The sequence below is a fragment of the Nyctibius grandis genome, chromosome 10 (assembly GCF_013368605.1).
Source record: "Nyctibius grandis isolate bNycGra1 chromosome 10, bNycGra1.pri, whole genome shotgun sequence".
NCBI lineage: Eukaryota > Metazoa > Chordata > Aves > Nyctibiiformes > Nyctibiidae > Nyctibius > Nyctibius grandis.
In genome coordinates, this window is record NC_090667.1 from 9,502,389 (window position 1) to 9,526,347 (window position 23,959).

The following is a 23,959-nucleotide window of genomic DNA, read 5'->3' on the forward strand; positions in this document are numbered from 1 at the left end:
GGGAGGCCGGTCCCGGAGCTGATGGGGCGCTGGGAAATGGGGATGCCTGGGGGCACCAGGCTCCCATCACCGACCGCAGCATGCATCCCGTGCTGCCCCCTGGGCTCCCCTCCCTGGGCTGGGACCCACGGGGTGCCCTGAGAGCTGCAAGTGCCTTGGGATGACAGGGACATTATCGGGAGATCCGAAAGCACCAAACGCCCTAAAAATAGCGCTGCCTCCCCAGCTGCCTGGGCACGGGGGTGCTGGGGGGGGACCTGACCCCTGCCTGCACCCCCTGCCCTGGCTGCCCCGAAGCACAGCTCGTGCCTGGGGCTGACCTGCCCCAGCTCTGCGGGGTGGGAGGGCACCGCGGCCGGGACACCGCAGCCCAGTGGGCGAGCACATCGCCCTGGGTGCTCCTGGGTGCAGGCAGGGACATGGCCCCAGAGCCAGCTGGGGGGCTCGGGCAGGGATGGGGGCACAGGGGGGCACAGGGAGGCACAGCCCCCAAGGCTGGGATGGCGGCGTGGGGTGGTGCAGGCCCCAGGAGCCGGGTGGGCACCCCTGGCACCCCATGGCCCCTTGCCCCCCTGCCCCATGGCCCCACAGCCCCTCAACCCCCTGCCTCACGGGCCCCTGCCCCACAGCCCCCCTGCCCCATGGACCCACGGCCCCACAGCCCCCTGCCTCATGGCCCCTTGCCCCACAGCCCCCCTGCCCCATGGCCCCACGGCCCCACAGCCCAGGCTCCCCACAGAATCACAGAATCAACCAGGTTGGAAGAGACCTCTGGGATCATCGAGACCAACCGTTGCCCTGACACCACCATGTCAACCAGACCATGGCACTAAGTGCCATGTCCAGTCTTTTCTTAAACACATCCAGAGATGGTGACTCCACCACCTCCCTGGGCAGCCCGTTCCAATGGCTAATGACCCTTGCTGAGAAGAAATTCTTCCTAATGTCCAACCTGAACCTCCCCTGGCGAAGACTGAGGCTGTGTCCTCTTGTCCTATCGCTAGTTGCCCGGGAGAAGAGGCCAACTCCCATTCCACTACAACCTCCCTTCAGGTAGTTGTAGACTGCAATAAGGTCACCTCTGAGCCTCCTCTTCTCCAGGCTAAACAACCCCAGCTCCCTCAGCCATTCCTCGTAGGTCAGACCCTCCAGACCCTTCACCAGCTTGGTCGCCCTCCTCTGGACTCGCTCCAACACCTCAACATCTTTCTTGAAGTGCGGGGCCCAGAACTGGACACAGTATTCAAGATGTGGCCTCACCAGTGCCGAGTACAGAGGGACGATCACTTCCCTAGACCGGCTGGCTACACTATTCCTAATAGAGGCCAGGATGCCATTGGCCTTCTTGGCCACCTGGGCACACTGCTGGCTCGTGTTTAGCTGGCAGTCAATCAGCACCCCCAGGTCTCTTTCCGCCGAGCCACTTTCTAACCACTCTTCCCCCAGCCTGTAGCGCTGCATGGGGTTGTTGTGGCCGAAGTGTAAGACCCGGCACTTGTTCTTGTTGGACCTCATGCCATTGGTCTCAGCCCATCTATCCAACCTGTCCAGATCCCTCTGCAGGGCCTTCCTACCCTCCAGCAGATCAACACTCCCACCCAGCTTGGGGTCATCTGCAAGTTTGCTGAGGGTGCACTCAATCCCTATGTCTATATCATCTATAAAGATATTGAACAGCACCGGCCCCAGAGCTGAGACCTGGGGAACACCGCTAGTGACCGGCCCCCATGCGACCCACCCCACACAACCCCCTGCTCCCACCTGGCCCCGCCCCCATTGGCCCTGCCCTCATTGGCCCCGCCCCCATTGGCCACGCCCCCTGCATTGCCCCACCCCTTTGGGCCATCTTCTCCCTGTGCAGATTCCACCCTCGCGTTCCCATCTCCCATTGGCCAGAGAATCAGCCAATCAGAAGAGCCTTGCAGTACCCACCCCGCCCATTCCGCTCTCCACAGCGCCCCCCATGGCCAACCAAGTGGGGATCAGCCAATCAGAGAGCCGTTTGCTGAAGGGCGTGTCCTCAGCCACCCAGAATGGCTCTTATTGGCTGGTCCCAGGGTGGCAGGGCAGAGAGAGCCATGTTGGGGGCGGCATGGCAGCGGCTGGGCCGGCGGGGCACCATGGTGGTGCTGGGGAGGTGCCGGGGCACGGCTGGCCTGGCGGGGGGCAGCCCCGACGCCCCCGGGCTCCTGGCCATGGTGGAGGCCTTCTACGGGCGGGCGGCTGCCGTGGTGGAGGCGGCGGCAGGGACCCGGCGGGGCGGGCTGCCCTGGGTGCGCGGGCTCCTGGAGACCATCCGGCGCTGCAGCCACGTCCTGGAGGTGGCCTTCCCGCTGTGCAGGGACAGCGGCACCTGGGAGGTGGTGTGGGGCTGGCGGGCCCAGCACAGCCAGCACCGCCTGCCCTGCAAAGGAGGTGAGGCAGGGAGCCGCTGCTCCACTACACCCTGCCCCAGCCCTGCCCAGCCCTGCGCATGGGGCGCTGCCGGGCTCACCCCGCCTGGCTCAGGGAGACGGAAGCCCGAGTGGGGAGCGTCTGCATTTACATCGTGGTGGTTGGGATGCCTGCGGCGGTGCCCAGGAGGATGCCGTCCTTGGAGGCATCCCGCAGAAGGACGAGGGATGCCTGGGGGAGGCAGCTTTGCCAACCTCAGCTGCAGCCCAGCTGCTCACGCTGGAGCACAAGAACAGTGTGGCTGGCGGCCACCCCTGTGCGCGCCTGACTCGTCATCCCAAACACCATATACTCGCTGTCCTAAACACACCCCAAAGCGGCGGCAGTTGTTCTGAGCCTGAGCGGTCCCAGCCGCCTGTCCCCTTGCCCTCAGCCTGAGGCTGTCGCCGTGCTGCGGCTACGCTGTTTGAGGTGCCACCACAGCAAAGGCCCATGTCTGTGGGATGGCTGGCTGATAGGAACCTGCTTTCCATTCTGTGGTGATCAGGGGGAACGGGTCTAGCTGAACAATTGCTGATCACCTATTGTGACTAGATGCTGCTCTTTCAGAAGAGTCAAAGCCTTTCCTACAATGTCTCTGTGCCATTTGTGGTAAAAAGGCAGGGACTCTTCATTTCTGCTCTCTTCTTTCCCAGGGGTTCGTTTCAGCAGCTCAATCGGTGTCGATGAAGTAAAAGCTCTGGCTGCATTAATGACATACAAATGCGCCATAGTGGGTAAGTACAAGGGGAACGTAAAGCATGTGGTGACTTGGGCATGGGATGAGGCCGTGATACAGTGAGTCAGGAAAGCTCATTAGATGCTTTGAAAATCAGAAGTGCTCGAGAAGTGCAGGATGTTCCTCTGGGCAGGGACGTGCGAGGGCAAGGCTTGCTGCAGCTGCAGAATACACCACTGGCAGTCTGGGATGTTCGTGTTAGTCAGGGAGCATCAAGCATCATGCTTCTCAGATGCAGTTTCTGTGCCTGGGTTGTCATGGATTCAGCTCTGGCTGGTGGCATTTGTGGCAGGCTCAGGGTCCATATCCTGTCCTGCCTTCGGCTCCCTCCGCAGAGGTTGCGTGGCGTTCGGGGGAGCTGTGTGTGGTGTGGGGAAGTGGTGGGCCCTTGTCTGGATTCACCAACAAGGTCATGATTGCTGTGGTCACCTCCTCCCCCCCTGGGGAGCAGGTGAGCTGGCAGAGAACATCTGTCTGCCTTACCCGGTCTTTTCCAGATGTTCCTTTTGGTGGTGCCATGGCGGGTGTGAGGATCGATCCGAGGAAATACTCGGTGAGTTCACTCCCCTCCTTCCCCCGTCGACGGCCCATAACTCACGCTCCATTTGCACAGCCCTTCCTCTCCCTGCGTATCACAGCAATGCGCTCTGACAAGCAGGGGGAGACGTTTGTAGGGAGAAACACTCACCCAGCGACTGCGAAAAAAGCAGCTCGGGGAGGGGAGAGGGGTGGTGAGCACTGGTTTATGGGTGAGTGCATCTGGCCAGAGACACGCTGAAGGAGTCTGGAGCAGGGACGCTCCTGCCGCTGCCTGCTGTGCTGGGAGAAGGTGCAAACCAGAGAGGGGTTGGAAGGGCAGTGAGCAAAAGGACCAGGAGCTCACGCTTCTCTTTTTTTTTGATCCAGGGTCCCCATCTGCTGTGAAATAACTCCCTGGAGACATCAGGGTGTGCCCTGTACAGACAGGGCAGGGCAGCTGCTGGACGCTGTACCGCACCTCTGTGATTTTTCTTGGGGCCTGTAGTAACAACTGCGTTTTGTTATTCTTGCACAGGAACGTGAGCTAGAGAAAATAACGAGGCATTTTACCGTAGAAATGGCCAAGAAGGGATTTATAGGTGAGAGTGGGTTTGTCCCCATTCTGTAAGCAGTGCGTGGCTTGCAGGCAGGGCAGCGGGCAGCTGGCTGGGCAGGCACAGAGGCTGCTGCTCGCTCACTGCCTGTCAGCAGCACTCGCTACCCTGGTGCTCTGCTGTCTGTTCCCTGCTTTGCTCTGCCTGCGCTGTGAATTTAGAGCAGGGGGACCCCCACGTAACGCTAGGCATAGCAGGGCTGGCCCAGGCTGCCTCCCAGGTCCTGCTGGGCAGGGGTCTCACCTGCACATTACCCTCCGTTCCCACTGTCCCGCGCTGGAGTGAAGGTTCCTTCTGCCTCAGCGCATGATAGGGAGCTCAGTGGGTGCTGGTCACAAGGCAAAGACCTTGCATTTTCTCTTTACTTGAAAGTGTTGGGAAAGGACACTGCAAAGACCCTGCGAAAGCCAAAGACATTCATGCCTGAGGGAAGCTGGGGAGGCCCTGGGGCATCAGCAGCACCACGCTTTGGTCAGGGGACTCCTTGGTGTGCCCAAGGACATGACCAGCCTGCAGAAATCATCTGGCTGTGCATGTGCCATTGGCTGGAGCAAAGCAATCGAACTGCAAAGACAGGATTTGACAGATTTTTCTACCTCTGCAGGGCCTGGGATTGACGTGTTGGCCCCCGATGTCAGTACTGGGGAGCGGGAGATGTCCTGGATAGCTGACACCTACACCCACACGCTGGGCTACCGGGTAAGCTCCAACAGTGCTTGTTTGGAGCCCGGGATGCCGTGGGCACTGCGAGGGTTCGTGCCCAGAGGCTCTTGCCAGTGAGTTGCCTTAGGTTTAGCTGAGGCTTAGGGGAGGGTGAGGGAAGCTGAGGCTTGGGGAAAGTCCTCTCTAGAGGACCTGCAGCGGGTGAGACCTTAACCTTGGCTCTCCCCATCGCGGCCTCGCAGGACATCAATGCCCAGGCGTGTGTGACAGGAAAGCCCATCAGCCAGGAAGGCATCCACGGGCGACACTCCGCCACTGGGCGAGGGGTCCTGCATGGCATTGAGAACTACATCACCAACACGGACTATATGGACTGCATCGGCCTGAGCCCTGGCTTCCCCGGCAAGACCTTTGTGCTGCAGGTGAGTGCCCAGCCCAGCTACACCAGAGGACACTTCCTCAGGCTCTTTCTACCCCTCCTTTCCAGGAAGGCTTTCAGTCTCCATGCTGCCTGGACATGATTTCTCCAATCTCTCCTCACCCGGTGGCAGCTGGCACTCCTTTGAGCAGTTTTGCAGACCTACTGCGCGCAGAAGTCCAGGGATGCCACACTGTTCACACCGCACAGGCATTCCCAAGGTTCCTCTGTAGCCACCCTGACTGAAATCACTCATACAATGGAAGCTGCGACTGACCCTTGTCTGTGCAGCAGGCAGAGCAGAGAGGTGGCAGGACGCAGCGGCCTCTGCCAGACTGAGTGGGGAGAGATGACCCCAGTGACAACATCACATTTCTGTTAGCTCCAAAGCGGCTGCAGCAAGCCGTGATGTTACCCATGGTGAAGGTCCTGCTTGTGAGTGCAGCCCCCATCACTTCTGGGTGCTCTGTGGGTCTGGCCCGCCCTGGCCTGCCTTGCCCAGCCACCTGGGAGCTCAGAGGGACCCTGCGGGTGCCAGCCCTGCCTTTTCCCCTCTCAGGAAGGACCTTCCCTTCCCTGCAGCCCAGGGCTTGCTCCCCACTGCGGTGAGCTGCGTCCCCCCGCTGCAGCTCCAGGAGCTCCTGCTCTTGGCCAGGCACTGCTGCCCCAATCCACTGTCTGCTCTGCCCACAGCTGCCCATTTCCTGCTGAGTCCACCACTCTCTGCAAGGCAGAAATAAACTGGAAACCTCGCAGCTGCAGTCTTGCCTGCGGCCGGCACTTTGTGCTTTCCTCCAAGCGCTCACTCCCCGATGCAGCTCCCTGCCGCGGGGAAGAGGCTTTGAACCGAGGCTGCGCTCGGAGCTGCTGCCTGCAGCGCCCACAGGAATGGCCCTGCCTTTGCTCATCCCGTCCCTTTCCACACATCTTTCTGCTTCACTGATGTGGCAGGGAGTGAGAAGGCTGAAGTCCTTGGCTACTGTTTGTATAATTTTGCTGCGTTTGGGGGATGTTTTTGCAGCCTTGGGAACCAGTGTGGCTTTTTGGAGCTGCACCAAGCTGGCGAGCGCTTTGGGGCAGACAGTGCAGAATCCTCTGTTCCCATAAGAGCTGAGCTAGCCCCATGGCCCTGCCTTGTGCCGGTGCCGTGGCAGCCGATTGCACCCCCTCAGTGTGAGGTGCAGGAGGATTGCTCAGATGCTGCTTGGTGCCCACCAAGGGTCCGTGTTTCTCACTGGATCTGTTTTCTGTTGAGATTGGCTCTCAGAAGCTGAAGAGCGTGCTGTGCTTGGAACATCGCGTCCAGGAGCTCTGGAGGTGATAAAGACAGGCTGAGCTAGACGCCTTTATCCCATGGGCTCTGCTTTTCACAGCCCTCTAACTAGCCAAGGAGATCTCTGTCCTGCCAGGTCCTAGTCTCCATCCAGCCAAAACATTCACCAAGAACTGCTAGATCAGGGGTTCCTATTTGTGCCTCTCAGCTCAAGCACCTGAGAGCAGGCTGCTACCAGAGCTGCAGGTCAGTTTTCAGTGTTTGTCCCCAAGACGTCCCCCTCTCCCTGGACCGTCTCTACTCTCTGTTGCTGTAGGGCTTTGGCAAAGTGGGGCTGCACACCATGAAGTACCTGCACGAGTACGGAGCCCGCTGCATCTGTGTTGGGGAGACAGACGGAGCCATTTACAACCCCAGAGGGATCGACCCCAAGGAGCTGGAAGCCTACAAGCAGGTGAGTTGTGCCCAGTCAACCCAGCCCCTGTTCTTAGGGGATGGTGGTCGGTGCCTGTCTCTGAAACACCCATGGAGAAGGGGGCTGCCCCTCACCTTCTGCAGAGCCCAGCACTGAGGGCAGTGCTCGATGCTGCCAGGCTGGGCCCAGCGGGACTCTCCTGCTCGTTCCAGGGACACGGCACCATAGTTGGCTTCCCAAAAGCAGAGCCCTGTGATGGCAGCATCCTGGAGGTGCCCTGCGACATCCTCATCCCTGCCGCTATTGAGAAGCAGCTCACGAGGGAGAATGCACCCCGGGTGCAAGCAAAGGTACAGACCGCTCGTGCCACACGGTCCCACCAGGCCCCGCATCAGCGCGAGTGACAGCAGCCCAGCTGAACCCACGCTCTTGGCGCTTGGCGCCCCAGGGAGGTGTCACATCGCTGCACTGACAACTCACCCGCTGTGCCAGAGGGACAGAGCCTGAGGCAGAGGTGGCAGGTCACATAATTCAGGGGAAGAGGAAAGCCTGAGCCCTTTGCTTTGCTGGCAGGGAGCAAGGATTGTTGGAGTGACCTTGGGTGGCTCTTCTGGCATCCTCATTCTTCTTTGCTGTATCAGATCCTCCCCCCAGAGCAGGGGAGATGGTATTCTCGAAGGTACTGGGTGTCACAGTGTTGACACTGAAATCATGGGCAGCAGGTAGGAGTGAACAAAGTAGGGGACTGCTACGAATACCAGCTTCCACCCTTCACTGCGAGCTCTAGGGACCAAAGGGACAGGGCGTGCTGGGACCTGGCACTCTGTCACAGCCAAGGTCTTTTGCAGCCTGAGTCTTTAATCATCTGTGTGAAACAAGAGGTCTGAGCTTTTGCTCATCCTGAACAGCTTCAGTGCGGGGAGGCAAGAGACCAGATCCCTGCCACCAGAAGTGGCCTGGTGGGGGGCATCCAGCAGCCAGGAAAGCAGTCTGGTTTCTGGTTTCTTCTTTGATTTCTCCCACTTATCTCACCTCTGCTCTGCTTGTGCTCTCAGATCATTGCAGAAGCTGCCAATGGCCCCACTACACCAGCAGCACATGAGATATTCCTGCAAAGAAACATCCTGGTCATCCCGGTATGTCCATCCCCACGCACACGGGGAGGCGGTGGGTTCGTGGCTATGAGGGCCACACGGTGCTGGCAGCTGCACCGATGTGGATCCAGCTGGGCTCTGCCAGGCTCTGGGATCAGGCTGAGATGGTGCTGTCTCAGTCAGCCTGTTCCCTGCCTTGCCCCCAGCTCCTGAGCACATCTCAGGTGCTGGTTTCCCCTCTGAACCCGCCTGCTTCTTGGCTGCAGCAGCGATAGACCGCGGGGCTCCTGGCCAGCACCAGGATGTCCTGCGGCCACTGATGGGCCAACAGCAAACCGTGCCACATCCCACGGGGTGTCAGAGCAGCTGGTGTCTCTGCTCAGAGGTGGTGCAGAGCTACCGTGGCTCTAGGATTCGGCCATCCCAGTAACCTCAGGACTGTCTCTGAGGGCAGAGCCTGAGGGTGTGGGGAGGGATCCCCAGACGGGTCATGGGTCTCGGGGTCACCCTAAGCAGCAAATCTGAAGCGTGTACTGCCCTTGGCAGGACGTGTATGTGAATGCAGGTGGTGTGACCGTATCCTTCTTCGAGTGGCTGAAGAACCTGAACCACGTTAGCTACGGCCGCCTCAGCTTCAAGTACGAGTGGGAATCCAGCTACCACCTTCTGCAGTCGGTGCAGCACAGCCTGGAGCAGTGGTTTGGCAAGGCCAGAGGGGAGATCCCCATCGTCCCATCCCCAGAGTTCCAGGCCCGTGTGTCTGTAAGTGCCTACAACCACGTCATGGCTCCCTCGTTTCACATTCCCAGACACTTCTGTCTGCTGTCCCAGTGCTGAAAGCTGAGCTTGTGGCACAGACCCCCCCGTGCTATCATCCCACTAGTGGAGGGGATGGAGTGGAGATGCCGTGTGTGGGGGTACAGCCCTGCCATCTGAGGGTGCTGCAGGGAGTCCCTTGGGAGCCAAGCCATGTGCGGGAGCCAGCTGCAGAGGTGGCAAGCCACGCTTAGACCACCTGTGGTGGTCTTGCACCAAGCAGAGGGGCTGTGTTAGACAAAGGGGTTTGGTGGGGGGCAAACCTCTAGCCTCTCCCACAAAGGATTCACTTGTTCTCCCCCCTCAGGGTGCCTCAGAGAAGGACATCGTGTATTCGGGACTGGCCTACACCATGGAGCAGTCAGCCAAGGTACCTCCATGGGCTCCTGGCCTCACCCACCCCTGCTGTTGGGCCCCTTGCCTCGCTGCAGAGCCTCTCTGCTCTGTTTGAGTGTGCCCACCCACAGTACCCCATCACCAGTCCCGGTGGGTCAGCACAAGGCCTGGGATCATCTGGCCCATGGTGACTGTCCGCAGTTTGGGTAAAGCCCCGTGCTCAGCAGTGTCCCCGTTGCTGTTGGGTCCCTGTCCCTCTCTCCATCCCCCTGAACCCATGTCCCCCGTGGCGCTGCCTGCACCCTCCTCTCTGGGTCCTCTGCCCACCCCTCGCCCCCAGACCCTCCCAGAACACACCGGCCTCACAGCTCTCCTCTCTCTCTAGCAAATCATGACCATGGCTGCGAGGCACAACCTGGGCCTGGACCAGAGAACCGCTGCCTACCTGTGTGCTCTGGAGAAGGTGTTCACCATGTACAACGAGGCCGGCTTCACCTACTGACGCAGCACGCAGCAGCGCTGCCCCAGGCGTCACGGTGAGGGTCACAGTCCTGCTGCGCAGGGGTGCCCGGGACACCGCGTGCTGCACAGAGGGGACACCCCGCTCTCTATAAATGGTTGGTTTGAGCGCATTCTCTCCCTGCTGCCTGGCTCTCTCCTGGGCAGGGGGCTGTCTTCCTCTGCACCCCTTCTGCCCCAGCCCCTTTACAGCCTCCTGGCCACTGGAGCAAGCCGTGCTGATGCTGGTTTGTGTCTGCTTGCCCATGGCTGGCAGAACTGGACAAGGAAAGGAAAAAATGCAACTAGCCCTAGGGGAAGGGACAGCCCACGGCACAGCCAGCCCCAGGAACAGCCGCCTCGGTCCATTTATCAACACACGGTGGGTGCTGCAAGCACTGCTGCAACTGGCGCAGACACGGGGAGCAGAGCCAGGGTGGGGATTTGCAGGCGTCAGCAAACCTGTTGTGTGTCCGTGCTGACTGCTGCAGCTTCACTCTTTGCCGGCAAAGCTGGTGAGCCAGCATGGGTGGGGGATTTAATCTGATATTCATGGCAGGGAGACTCAGCCCAGCCTCTCACCCCGGCCTGTGCTGCACCCAAGGGGCTGGAGGCTGGCTGGGGACCCAGGCTGGGTTGGTGGCCCTGCCCTGGGGAGCTGAAGGCCCAAGGACTGTGCTCTGGGCTGGGCACAGGACCCCCTGCTGTGGTGGGCATGGCTCAGTGGTGCATGGCAGTCACCTGCCCTTGCGGTGGTCATGCTGCAGCTGAGCAAGCCACGGCTACCAGCCATGTCCCCATCCCCGAGGGCAGCGGGGTCACGTAGGAAGGTGGGGACAGCAGAGAGGCTCCCCTTTGCTCTGTGCTTCTAGCACAAGATCAGGGTGTGTCTCTAGGAGGTACCGCCTCAGGGCACAGTGACGTGCCGCTGACACAGCAGAGAGCAGAGAGGAGGGCATCTTGTCCTCACGAGGACCCAGTCCTGCCCACTCCCCCAGCTGGATGGCTGCCCCAGCCCCCCATTCCTCTCCCCAAAACTACCCCTGCCACCAAAGCGTGGGGCCACCCCTCTCCCCAGGGAACCCACAACCGGGACCAGGGAGCTACAGACAAGAGTTGGCTTTATTCACGGACACGAGGACAGCTGTGTCACTGGCAGCTGCCCTCGTATTGCACATCCAGCGACGGGGGCGGGGGGGATATCCATGCCACGTCACAACACAGCGTCGGCACTACGGGACCTTGGGGGGGGCGCAGGCACCGTCACCACCCAGCAGGCTGGGGAGCGGGCTTGGCGCCAAGGGTTCACAAAGGCAAAAGACCCGTCCACCCATAGATAGAGATATATATATAAAAAAAAAAAATAGTTCCACGATGACCAGAGCAGAACCACAGGGACACGCGTGCAAGCACAATGTACAGCAGCCCGCGAGCAGGTAAACATGCTTTGTACAGACACAGACACACAGCCGGGGTTTATGGCGCTGGGAGGGAAACAGAGCCATAAACCCGGGCTTCACACACACACGCACACCAGCCCCTGCGGGCAGCGCCCATGGCTCGGGCACGTGCCAGGGCTCAGGAGCTTGGACACGGTGGGTTTTTCTCACTACTAGACACGGTACAGAGACACGGACACGGTCCCTTGGAACGGAACTGGAGGAAGAACTCGTGAGCGAACGGGGCAGGGGCACCCCTGCTCCTCCCCGGCACGCAGGCACGGGCCGGGGCTGGCTGGGGAGGAGCAGGGGGCTACCGGCAGTTCGTTGTGCTGCTGGTGGAAGAGGCGAGGACGGGGGTCCATTATGCCTCTGGCTCGTATTCCTGGTATTCCTCCTGTGGGGTGGGGAAAGAAAGAGCAGGTGAGAGAGCCCAGGTGGGGCACGGAGCCCCTGTCCCCCTCAGCCCCCAGCCAGCCTGCCCGTGAGGCTGCAGGGCTGCGTGCATGGGGAACCTGGGAGCAGGCAGGCTCCGGGCTTCGCCCTGGGCAGCGATGGCCACCGGCACGCTGAGCGCTGGCAGCCCCTGCCCTCCGCAGTGCCCTGCGCCCCCCCGCCACCCCGTCCCCTCACCTGCGGGGTCTCCTCGTAGTTTTCCCCCTCTGGCTCCAGCAGCGGCTCGACCAGCGGCTCCTCAACAGCCTCCTGGGCCACCTCCTCCGGCTGGGGGTGAACCGGGGAGTCAGTCCCACACACACACAGCCCCAAGCGTGGCACTCACCGCCCCTGCCAGACCCTGGGGGACCTGGCAGATATGAGCATCACACCCAGGATGCTGGGGGCTTCACGGGGGGCCCCAGCAAGGGGTGGCTGGCAAGGGCACCCTGGGCACACACCAACCCACCTAGCTGGGAGGTGGCAGGCAGGAGTCCCCGGGAGCAGAGCCTGGGTGTGTGTGTCCCTGCACCGCTCCCAGCCCCGGCCCCAGGGCAGGTGAGGGGTGCTAGCACTGTGGGGGCCCCGGCGGGCTCCAGGCACTGGTGGAGCAGCTGGGGCATCCTGCATCCCTGGCAGGGGAGGGCGGTGCTGGGTAACCCCTCCCTGGGGCTGGCAGAGTGGCTGGCAGGAGGGAAAGGGGGGCAGCCGATCCCCCCGTGCAGCGGCGGTGGCGGCGGTGGCCTCGTTTCTCAGGCTGATGCTATTTTGGGCTAAGCTGGAAGCCACCGGCTCCTGGGGTGGCGAGATGCGAACCCGCCGCCCCTCCCTGCCCCCTCCGCTCCCGCAGCTGTCAGGTCACCTCACAGCCGCCGGAGCGACGCGACGCCAGCCCCGTGCCGCAGGCCGCCATGCGGGACCCCGCGCACGCACACGTCCGCAGCGGCCGCGCACGCAGCCGGCGCACTCGGGGCAGCGATGCCCGCCCTGGGCACGGGCAGAGCAGCCAGGGACCCTCCCGCCGGGCTGGGGAGCAGCCGGGGGGCTCCCCGCCAAGCCTGGGGACGTGCCAGCCTCACTGCGGGCACAGCGGCGGCTGGGGGGGCTCTCACCTTCAGGTCCGCAGGGAACTCCTCCTTCTTCACCAGCCCGGTGGCCGCCGCGATGTTGCCAGCGCCGGAGAAGGCCGCTTCGCCCAGCTGGGACGCCTGCTCCTTCGCTTTCTCAGCCACTGCAAGAGCCGGGGGTGCCCATCAGTGCCCTCCTGTGCCAGGGAGGGGTGCCCAGCCGCGGCTCCATGCCCCATACCACCCGGCGGGGGCTAGTGGGGAGTCGCTGGGCAGGATCAGGCCCTCCCCACGTCCCTGCCTGGGCACTGGGAATGGGAGGGGGCCGGGACGCTGCTCTGCAGCTGGGCAGGGAGGGTGAGCAGCCGCTGCAAATCCTTCGCTGCCGGCCCTGTTATATAAGAGGCTTTAGCCGGGTGACATCAGCCCCTCAATTAGCCTCTGATCTCGTTAGTGCAGCCACGCCAGAGGGGTACCACGGCGGGGAGCCAGAGGGGACCGTACCTGAGGTGACGCCTTGCACCACGCCTTGGGTTTTACTCCCTGGGGGTAGAAAGAGAGAGACAGAGACAGGGTTAGAGGGGCCGGCGGCTGGGCTCTGCCACACACCGCGGCCGCGACCATGGCAGGGCTCTGTGATCCGGGGCAGCATCCTGCCCTCACCCCAGCACGGCCACGCCGGGGCACCGAGCACCTGCCTGGCTCCCCGCAAGGCTCCTCCGGTCCCTGCAGGGGCTCGGGCTGGGGCAGCACTGCAGGGCAGAGACCCCGGGGCCCAGCGCCATGCTGGGGCACAGCCGGGCAGGGTGAACACCGGCTGTGCCGCTGAGCAAAGCGTCCGGTGGGAGCCAGGATCCGTAACCAGAGCTGGTGCCAGCACGGCACGCGAAGCCCCACAGCCGGAGGGGCCCGGGGCTGGGTGCTGCCGCTGGCCGTGCCAACCCTGCCAGGCTCCCCTGGGGCAGAGCGACGCTGCCCGCAGAAGGCAGGACACCCCCGGGATGGGAGCGGGGGGAAAGGCAGGGGCTGGGCAGCTCCTGCAGGACGGGGCCCCGGGGCGCCCCTTGAGCTGCTGGATCCTCGTCCCCTGGGCAGCGTGGGGGTTCAGGGCTGGCACCCACCACCACTGGGGGAACAGCCCCGGGGCCTCAGCCCTCCCGCAGAGCCGGTGCCCTCCGGAGCGGGACAGAGCCCCAGCCCTGAGCCCTCCCTCCCTCCTGCTGCAGGCAGGGGCGGCCTCAGCCCCCTCCCCGAGCAGCCCAGCGCCACGGCCGGGTGCGCAGCCTGCCCGGGAGCTGCCTCTTCCCTGCTGGCAACATCTTCCAGGACTTGGCCCCGAACGGACCCCGGCCCCGAGGGGCAGCACAGAGGGACCCCCCCAGCCGCCGGCTGGGTGCAGGGGAGATGCCGGCAGAGCCGTGCGGTGGGATGTGCTCCAGGGCATGGCCCTTCCAAGGGGGACAAACGTGTCCCCAGCACTCCGGGTCTGAGCCGGGCACATCGCAGCACGGGGGTCACCATCTCCGTCACGGTCCCTCTGCTCTCCTGCCCCAGAGCATCCTCGGCGAGCAGCCATGGGGCCCTCGGGCTCAGAGCACCGGGAGCCGCAGGGGGTCCGGTCCCCGGGGGATCCCATCCCCTCAGCCTGGGGACCAGCCCCGACCCTGCCCCTTGCCCGCGGGGCCCCATCCGCCTGCCTGCACATGCCCTGCGGGCAGGGCACTGCGGGCACCGGCCCCCCGCCCCGGGGCACCCCGGCGGCAGGGGGGTGGCGGCGGGGAAGGGGCAGGGGCAGGCGGGGGAGGGAGCGGGGCCGGGGACCGCGGGGGGGACAGCAGAAGGATGGGCAGGAGGACGCAAGGGCAAACGCAGGAGCAGGCAAGGGCAGGCAGAGGGGGCTGGCAGGGGCATGCGGGTGACGGGCAGGGACTAGCCGGGGGCGGGGGGGCAGGCAGAGCGCGCCGGCCCTTACCGACATAGAGGACCCCTTCCTTCGTCTTCTCGGCCGCCTCGGCCACCCCCTGCTTGGTCTTCTCGGCGGCGGCGACCACCCCCTCCTTGGCCTTGGACAAGCCCTTCATGAACACCTCCATGGCGGCTCTGCGGGGAGAGGCCGCACGGCTTCACCCCGGCCCGGCCGCGCTCCCGCACGCCCCGCGCATCCCCGCGCCCCCGGCCCCGCCGCCCGCCCGCCCCCGACCCCGGCCCCGCCGCCCGCCCGACCTGGCTCGCTGGCGGCGGGGACGGGCGGGCCGGGCCGGGCCGGGCCGGGCTGCGGCGGGGCGGGCTCAGTGCGGCTGTGCCGGGGCTGCGCCGGGGCCGCGCTGCGCTGCGCCGCGATGCGCGGGGGGGACCGCGCCGCTCCGGGCTGAGCCGTGCCCGGCCGCGCCGAGCCCTGCCCGGCCGCCCCCGCCCGCACCGCCCCGCACGGCTCGGCACCCCCGGCACGGTCCCGTCGCGTCGCACCTTTTCCCCACCTCGGCCCGTCCCGGTCCCCTCCCACGCTGTCCCCATGCTGTCCCGTCCTGGTCCCCATCACGTCCCATCCCCATCCCACACTCTCCCTCTCCCATCTCCTCCCGAGCCTGGTCCCATCTCTTCCCGATCCCCTCTCCTCTACAGGCTGTCCCCATCCCATCCTGTCCCCGTCCCACCCTCTCCACCTTCTGCCCTGTCCCCATGCCATTCACACCCCCCATCCCATCCTGATCCCATCCCCTCCTCATCATGTCCTCATCCCACCCCATTCCCACCCCGCTCTGTCCCCATCCCATCCTATTCTGATCCCATCCCCTCCCCATCCCATTGCACACTCTCCCCATCCCATTCCATCCCTATCCCATATTGTTCCCATCCCATCCTACCCTGATCCCATCCTCCCCATCCCATCCCTACCCCACCCCGATGCCATCCCCCAGTCTGTGTACCATCCTGCCCTTCCCCATACCACACCATCTTGATCCCACCCCACACTGTCCCCACCTCACCCCATCCTACCCCCCCATCCTGACCCCATCCCACCCTGCCCTCATCCCCCAGCTCCCTGCCCTAGGAGGGGGATCCCCCCATCTCCCTGCACCCCAGGAGGGGCAGGCCTGCCGCCCCCTCCCCAGCACACCACCCTCCCAGCCCACCAGCTGCAGCTGGGCCGGCTGCCTCATCCCACCCGTCTGTGGGCACTTAAGAGGCAAGGGGGGCTGGGGACGGCCTGTGCTGGGCAGGATGGCTACCGGGGAGCAGGTGAGTGCTCTCCCTGGGGGCTGGGCCTGGCAGAAGAGCCTAGGCACCCCTGCCATCCCCTCAGGGCTCCTGGCTCTGGGATCTATGTCATGGTGTGGGGGTGGCTGGGGGGGGCCACAGGCTCCCTGCTGGGGTAGCTGTGGGGCTTCTTAGGGCTGTCCCTTCTTCCCCAGCGGAAGCAAGAGGAGCGGCGGCGGCGGAGGGCTCAGCAGCAGGAGCTGCTCCAGGCAGAGAGCCTGGGCAAGCACCCCCTGCAGAACAGGTATGGGGGTGCCTGGCTATGGGCAGCCTCTCCCAGCGCTGGGAGGGGGGTGCTGGGGCTGGAGGGGTCTCCAGCATGGCTGACGCCCCCCCCGATCTCCCCTCCCTCCCCAGGTGGGCTCTGTGGTTCTTCAAGAATGACAAGAGCAAGATGTGGCAGGCAAACCTGCGCCTCGTCACCAAGTTCAGCACTGTGGAGGACTTCTGGGCGTGAGTGTCCCATGGGTGGGCAACATGCACCCTCCGGAGAGGTCCTGGTGTGGGGTATGGAACAGAGGAGGGTGCTGGAGTGTCCCTGAGACACCTCTTCTCACCTTCATTCTTTTGTCCGCCTGGTGCAGGCTGTACAGCCACATCCAGCTCGCCAGCAAGCTCACATCTGGCTGTGACTACTCCCTCTTCAAGGTGCGACACCCCCTCCGCCGCAGCCCCTCAGAGCCCCCTGCAGCACCCAGCACTATGGGGCACACTGGGTGCTAGTGGGGCTGGCGGGGTCCCCTGGCCATAGGGAGGAGGGGAAGCCTGGCTGGGTGCTCACAGCTCCCCGAGCCGGCTCTCGCTGGGTGCTTGGTTGCCCTGGCCATCTCCTTGCCTGTCCCTAGGACGGCATCGAGCCCATGTGGGAGGACAGCCAGAACAAGCGTGGCGGGCGCTGGCTCATCACCCTGGCCAAGCAGCAGCGGCACACGGAGCTGGACCGATTCTGGCTGGAGACGGTGAGTGCAGCCCCCTTCGGGCCAGCCTGCGGGGGTCCCAGCAGTGGAGTTTCCCCCTGCCATGGTGCTGAGCCCCAGCGGGGACTCTCCCGGGCTCCCCTTCTCCTCCCGGCAGCTGCTGTGCCTCATCGGGGAGATGTTTGACGAGTACAGCGATGAGGTGTGTGGGGCCGTCATCAACATCCGCGCCAAGGGGGACAAGATTGCCATCTGGACCCGGGAAGCGGAGAACCGGGAAGGGGTCACCCACATCGGGTAATGCAGCTTCGGGGTGGGGAGGCTGCACGGGGCCAGGTTTGGGGAGAATGAGGTCCCTGGGCAGGGAGCAGTGGGGTAAGTGATGCTGCCCCGTTCACGCAGCCCCTTCCCTCCTCCAGGCGCATCTACAAGGAGCACCTGGGCCTGTCGCAGAAGGTGGCCATCGGGTACCAGGCCCATGCAGACACGGCCACCAAGAGTGGTTCCCTCACCAAGACCAAGTTTGTGGTGTGACTGTGGGGGGAGCGGGGCACTGCCTGCGGGGTCCCCCTGTCCTGTCCCACAATGAATGGCTGCAGTTGAGCATGGTCTGTGTGTCCAGGGCTCTGGCACCCTGGGGTGGCTCTTGCTTGGGGGGCTTCTCCTGGGAGAGGGACCATGCATTGCCATACCCTGTACCTGCCTGCTGGGTGGGTGGGGCTGGGAGCACAGAGCTGCATCGCCCGGGCACCAGCGTGGGCTTGGGGCACTGCATATGTCCCCCTGCCTCCCCCAGTGCCCCCCTCCCTGGGGCTGCAGGGGTGTCCCTCTGCTCTGGGGGACCCTGGATAGTCTGCAGGAGGATGCTGGGCTCTGTCCTCCCCTGGCCGAGGCACGGGCACAGCTCGCTGCCCACCTCAGGCTGTGTTTGCTCACGCCCCCTCCCACAGGCGCCCGCAGCACAGGTATGTGAAGCTTATCTGCTTCGCAAGGGTTGAGAGGTGCCAGCCCTGCAGGTTCACAGCCCCAGCCCACTGAGCCCCGGGAGTTTGCTGGCTCTTTTCCATGGCCCATGTCCTCGGCTGTCCTGGCCCTGGCTGTCCTGGCCCTGGCTGTCCTGGCCCTGGCTGTCCTGGCCCTGGCTGTCCTGGCCCTGGCTGCAGAGGGGCCCTTGTACTCCTCTCCAGCACAGTCTGCCCCACACTCTGTCCTTTAATCTTTTATTTGTGTTTTTTTGATTGTTGGGTCTGTCCTTCCCATTCGGGTTCTTGAGGTGGAGCTGCCTGCTCCCCTCCCCACAGTGCTGCCTGTGCTTCTGGCCTCCCTGCAGCTCTCCTCCGGGAGGAGCCTCCTCCAATCCCTCCAGGAGCACCCGGGCAGCTCCAGCTCAGCCCAGGGCTGCACCCTGGCCAGGGCAGCACATCCAGCCCATCCGTGCCTCCCCGTGAGCCCCAGGCCGCCCGTCCCGCACCGCTGCGTGGTGCCTGTGCTGGCTCAGTGCTGCCCTGCCTGCACCTGGGCTTTGCAGAGAGCAGGTCCTGCAGAAGGACAGAGTCTTGACCATGTCTCTGCTATTGCAGTTCACTGGGGCACGTCCGGCCACAGCTCTCCAGGCCCGTGGTGTGGCCATGGCACCCCGGGCCCTTGGCTGCCTGCGGTGCAGCCCCACGGGGTGTGCTGGAGCCTGCCGAGCCCTGCCCTGCTCTGGGACGCTGCCAGGGCATGTCCCTGTGCCTCGGCTGCCCTTCTCCAGGGCCACCAGCCCTGCAGCTCCCCGGGGGCAGCTGTGCCAGGGCTCTGCCTGCAGCCTGCCTGTGCCAGGCACACCGGGGCGAGCGGTGCTGCCGGAGGGGAGGTGGGAGCTTGTCCATGGCACCAAGCATGCCAGGCTCTGTCCCTCTGTCCTTGTGTCACGTGCTGGCCCTGAGCCGCTTCTCTGCGGAGGTACAAGGCGGACAGGACCCTGCTGCCCTCCCCTGTAGGGCAACCGGGGTTGGGGGTGCTGCAGGCCACGCTGGCCCCATGGCCAGCAGCAGGGAGGGGGCACAGCAGTAGGGGGGTGGCTGGTACCCCCAAGGCTGGGGGGGGGCCTGAGGAGGGGACCCGGGCACAGGGTCTGCCTGTCCCGGCTGGGGCTGGGGGCTGCGCAGGGTGGGGGGGTCCGCACGGGCAGCGCGTGCCGCCGGGGGCCGCTGCCTGCGCCGCTGCCTGCGCTGCCGGGCCCTCGCCACGCGATGGTGCCGCTCGCCCGGCCTTGGCCAGCTCCGGCCCGGCGGGGCTGGCAGCCTGCAGCGGGTACCCCCGGCCTGCAGCGGGGGGGCAGAGCTGCCCCGGCCCCCCCGGGTGATACACGAGCAGGAGCCACGCGTGGGGCACGGGCTGAAGCTGGGGGGGGGTTGGAAGCACGAGGGGTGCGGGGGGTGCTGAGACCCCCACCCAACGCCCCGTTAATGGCCCCTGTTTGTGCCCCCCCCCCCCCAGCAGTGGCAGCATGATGCGGGTGAAGGCCAGGGGTTGCCCATCCCTCTGCCCCTTCAACCTGCTCCTCTGCCTGGCATGGCCCACGTGGCTCTGGGGCTGGCCCCCCCCATGCCACGCTGGCACACTGTCCCCCCAGCCCCACAATGGGCACAGCAAGGGGGGCTGTGCTCATGGTGTGCCCTGTGCCCCACCACACAGGGAGGCCAAGGTTACCTGGGGGGGTGGTGGCAGGGGCTGCCGTGGCTCATTGCCCTTCGCGTGCAGCCGCGGTGGGATTTCATTTGATTGGAAAAGTAATAGGGGCCATTTATCTCCGTGGCTTTATGGGCTCCCAGCTGGGCCAGGGGCGGGGGGCTGGCGGTGCCCACCCAGAGCCCACCCTTTGGGGATGCGATGGCCTCCATCCTCAGCTCCTGCACCCCAGGGTCCCTGCCTGGGGGGGGAAGAGGGTGCTGAGAGGTGGGGGGTACTTGGGGACCCCTGGGGTGGTCACAGCAGTGGCCGGGAGCCACCCAGTGAGCACAGCAGTGGCAGGGCTGCCCCCAGCCTGTCTCACACTGGGCAGCTGTCCCAGCTGGCAGCCGAGCTGGCAGCCCTGTCAATAATCATAATTAAAAATTAATACTAATCAAAAGGGAGAGGCAGATGGCAGCAGACATGCGGCAGGGCTGCAGGGGGGGGGCGGGGGGCACTGTAGCTGGGGGGGCCTGTGAGGACAGGGATGGGGGGGCCAGGGGAGCCATGGGGTGCAGTGGGGCAGGAGGGTCAGGGTGCTGTGGGGTCTGTGGGGAAGGGGGGGTGCAGGGTAGGGGACCCATAGGGCACAGGAGGGATGGGGATGTGGGGCCAGGGTTGCTGTGGGGTACAACGGGAACGGGGACAGCAGCACAGCGCGGGGCTGGCACAGGGATGGGGACCCGGGTCCCCTTCTCCAGGTGGGCAGCGCAGGTTGGTGGTGCCGGGCTCTTGCCCAGGGTCACCTTGCTGGCAGCTGGCACGCAGCCATGGCCAGGCGCTGCCGGCCTGTGCCTCTGCTCGGCACACTGCCAGCCTAGCCTCTCCCTGCGCCACCAGCTCTGACAGCTCCGGCAGCGAGGACAGATCCTGCCCCCAGCACGCACCCGGTGCCAGGACGGGTGCAGGCACCCATCCTGCTGTGACTGATGGCTGCTGCAGGGTAAAAATCCCCCAAAGTAACCGGGGAAGGATCTGCTGGCTCCGTGGAGGGGTGCGTGGGCTGGGGAAGAACAGGCAGCGCTGGCTCACCGTGGGAGTGGGCAGGCAGCGTGGCTGCCGGCGCTGGGGCTGTGCCATGACATTCCTGTGGTGCCTATGCCCACATCTCTGCCCCATTGCACACCCGGGCACCACGAGGTGCTCTGGACCCTGGCAGAGGGAACGTGGGCACGCAGGGGACCTCCAGCCCTGGGTACCACCAGCGTCCCCTGAGTGCCCCCAGCAGGACAGGCTCCCACGAGGTGCCCCGTGCCCTCCCTGCCCACCCTGCCAGGCCCTGGCGAGGGCACAGGCTGAGCTCGCCCTCCATCCAGAAGCACCATGGCACGCGAGGAGGGGTACCCAGGGTGAGGGGTACCTACAGCACACCGTTCCCATGACAACCTCCCCGGAGACAGCAGCCGGTACGGGAGAAGTGGGAGGCGAGGGGCCCACGGACCCCTCCGTGCTGGGGCTCCCGCGCCTGGCGGGACACAGCGAGGCACAGCCAAGGGGCTGCACCCATGGGTCTTGCTCCCGGCCTGGGGATCTGCCTGCCCCGTGCTCTTCCCTGCCCGCTGTCCCTGCAGCGTGGGGCAGGCAAGCGTGGCGGGCGCTGGTGCTGCCCACCCGTGCTGGGTTTGCAGGGGGGGGGGATTGCAGAGCAGGGTTTGCACGGTGGAGTTGGCGTGGGGAGGTCTGCACGGAGGGGAAGGGGTTAAGTGCCTGCAGCGCTGTCCCCAGTGCCAGCAGCAGAGGCGGGGGAGAGGGGGACAGTATCTCCTGCCCTGCGCTGCAGGGAGCCTGTACCTGAGCAGGGTCCCTTGCTGTCACTTCTCATCTGCATGACGGTGGCAACCAGGCTCCTGCGACACGGCTGAGCACTCTCCTTCCCCTGCGGGGACGGGCGGGCGCTGGCAGAGGCGGGCGCGGGCGGGTGGGATGGGGACAGGGACAGGGATGGGGACAGGGACAGACCACAGACCCGGGGGCAGCAGAGCTGCAGGCATGGCTGCGGCACGGCGCTGTGGCAGGCTGCCCGCAGTGCCCCGCCACACGTAGAGCTGTCCCCGCCACACGTAGAGCTGTCCCCACCACTCTGCCCTGTGCCCCCCCCCCCCGGCCACCGTCACTCTGGGGTTTGCTCTGCTGGCCCCGTGCCATGGCCTGGGTGCCCCTCGGCTGGCTGGCATGTGCCCACGGGGCCTTGTCCCCCCACCAAGGTGTCGTGCCCAAGCTGTCCCTGAGCCTCCACCATGGCCACGGTGTGGCACGGGGACTGGCTGCTCTCCCAGCTGAGGGGCACAGGGCACATGGTGGGCAGTGCCACGGGTGCCCATCCCTTCCCTTCTGGCTCTGTGCACCCCGGTGTTCCCTTGCGAGGGGCTGGTGATGCTGCAGCGCACAGCCAACCCCCTGCCAGCACCCAGCCGCGGGGCCAGAGGGCTGCCAGGCCCCCTGCCAGCCCCCCTGCCACCCACCCCAGCGCCGCGTCTCTGTCTGGGAGGGCTGGTGTTTCCCGGGCGGTCGATGCACCCATCGATCCCGCACAGCTCCGCCGGCTGCTCTCCCACCGCCCGGCTAATTAATTGTCTGCTGCTGCTGCTGCTGTGGGAGCACCGGGCACCCGGGGTGCCTGCCCTGCCTGCACCCTGCCCTGCCTGCGAGCTCACAGCCCCCGCCCCACACCTGGCCTGGAGGCCCCGTGGGAGCTGGCACCCACCTCGGACCCACGCCTGACCCACCCACAGAGGGGGGGCCTGTGTCAGGCTGGGGAGGGGGCTGGCAGGCCCTGGGCTGCGGTGAGGGGCACAGAGGGCTGGGGGGCAGCACATGGCCCCTTTCAGCCCTGCCACTGCCCATATCCAGGACACCCTCCTGCTGCTCGCAGCCGTGCCCACCCCAGCCTGTGCCAGCCCCCGGCCAGGCGCAGGGACAGGGATGGGGACGCTGCCGTTGTGCCGGGCTGTAATGAGATTTCTGCTTGGCTGCCTGGGTAGAAAATCCCAGCCGGAGGATGCAAAAAGCCTCTCTGAGCCCCATCAGCCTCCTGCCCCTGCCCACCCCGGGGCATCCGGAGGTGCCCTCACCCCAGCACCCACAGCACTGCCCGGGGGACATCGGCACCAGCTCCGGCCGGGAGCAGCTGCTGTGCTGGTGGGCACAAGGCACCCATGGGATGAACAAGCCAGCAGCTTCACTACCTATTCACCCCACTCCCCCCATCCCAGCCCCACACTGCCACCAGTGCAGCCACCACGCACCCGCTGGGCGTGCCAGGCAGACCCCTGGGGACCCTGGGCTGCACAACACCGCCATGCCCACCCTCCCATCTGCCCAGGCGCAGGCACCAGCACCCCAGTGCCTCCAGCCACTGACACTCTCCAGCGAGGTCCTGGAGCTGCGGCACCACGTCCGCAGGACCCGGGTGTGCAGGGTGGCACCGCGCTGTGCCCCGGCCCCTCCAGCCGCCCCCTTTTCCCCCGCACCAGCAGCAAATCCATCTCCTTAAAAAGCGGGGAGCGGCTCTGCAGGCGCTGGGGGCTGCGAGGAGCAGCCTGTGCCAGGACAGGCTTTACCGCGTGTCTTACCGGAGCCCTTCCCGCCCCCGGCACCGCGCACCGTTAATCTACTCTTGCAAATGGCTAATTTTGAAAATCCTCTTATCAGAATTAGGTCCTCAACATCCATATTTATTTACTTTTCATTTTCATAATCTTTCTGTTCCTCATGCAGCTTGGGTTGTTCTTGGGCTCCTGGCTCCATTTCGGAGCATCCCCATTCAGGATGAGACCCGGATGTCCCATGCTGTGCCATGCCATGCCATCCCATGCTGTGCTGTGCCATGCCATGCTCTGGCACATGTCCCTTGCATGGCACACATGTTCCTCGCACCCTCAGCTCTGCCATTGACACCAGCAGCACCGGTGCCCAGTCCCCACTGGGGCACCCCCCCAGCGCCCAGCACCCTGCACAGGCTGGGCCCTGTCCAGCGCCGGGGTCCCGGCCACATCCTGCTCGCGGGCCCATGCATTATGCGTTGTTTATTCATCAGCACCTTCCCCGTTTGTAACTCAATTAGGCAGACGGCGGGTTTGCTAATACAATGGTGTTTAATATTCGAGTTCCTTAAATACCACAAATGGATGGGGAGGCAGCGTGCAGGCCATCCATTATACATGAGCTCAAATACCTATTTAAATATTTGATAGGAATTTAGAAAATCTCGGGGCTGGCCTTGCCCACGGCTGCCGGGCCGGGCAGGAGGTCGGGCATGGCACGGGCAGGGGCTCTGCTGGACCCGGTGATGGGTGGGAGCTTCTTCACTT

General features: G+C 64.8%; 3 protein-coding genes across 3 annotated transcripts; 2 read left to right on the forward strand and 1 right to left on the reverse strand.

The window, feature by feature from the left end:
• The first annotated feature begins 2,078 nt into the window (after nucleotides 1-2,078).
• LOC137667832 (glutamate dehydrogenase, mitochondrial-like) lies at nucleotides 2,079-9,822 on the forward strand. Its single transcript, XM_068408957.1, has 12 exons — nucleotides 2,079-2,415; nucleotides 3,090-3,170; nucleotides 3,670-3,725; nucleotides 4,227-4,290; nucleotides 4,910-5,004; nucleotides 5,211-5,390; nucleotides 6,976-7,113; nucleotides 7,287-7,424; nucleotides 8,130-8,210; nucleotides 8,715-8,930; nucleotides 9,292-9,354; nucleotides 9,706-9,822. The coding sequence occupies exons 1-12, from the start codon at nucleotides 2,079-2,081 to the stop codon at nucleotides 9,820-9,822; spliced, it is 1,566 nt and encodes a 521-aa protein (XP_068265058.1).
• Nucleotides 9,823-10,920: 1,098 nt separating this feature from the next.
• SNCB (synuclein beta) lies at nucleotides 10,921-15,017 on the reverse strand. Its single transcript, XM_068409207.1, has 6 exons — nucleotides 14,983-15,017; nucleotides 14,732-14,859; nucleotides 13,264-13,302; nucleotides 12,805-12,923; nucleotides 11,891-11,980; nucleotides 10,921-11,654 (listed from the first exon to the last, which is right to left on the reverse strand). Exons 2-6 carry the CDS (start codon nucleotides 14,850-14,852, stop codon nucleotides 11,622-11,624), a joined length of 402 nt encoding a protein of 133 aa, XP_068265308.1. The 5' UTR covers nucleotides 14,853-14,859; nucleotides 14,983-15,017; the 3' UTR covers nucleotides 10,921-11,621.
• A 964-nt stretch (nucleotides 15,018-15,981) lies between these two features.
• Nucleotides 15,982-17,468, forward strand: EIF4E1B (eukaryotic translation initiation factor 4E family member 1B). The gene is made up of 7 exons (XM_068409141.1): nucleotides 15,982-15,999; nucleotides 16,173-16,261; nucleotides 16,375-16,470; nucleotides 16,602-16,665; nucleotides 16,863-16,976; nucleotides 17,092-17,231; nucleotides 17,354-17,468. The coding sequence occupies exons 1-7, from the start codon at nucleotides 15,982-15,984 to the stop codon at nucleotides 17,466-17,468; spliced, it is 636 nt and encodes a 211-aa protein (XP_068265242.1).
• Nucleotides 17,469-23,959: the final 6,491 nt, after the last annotated feature.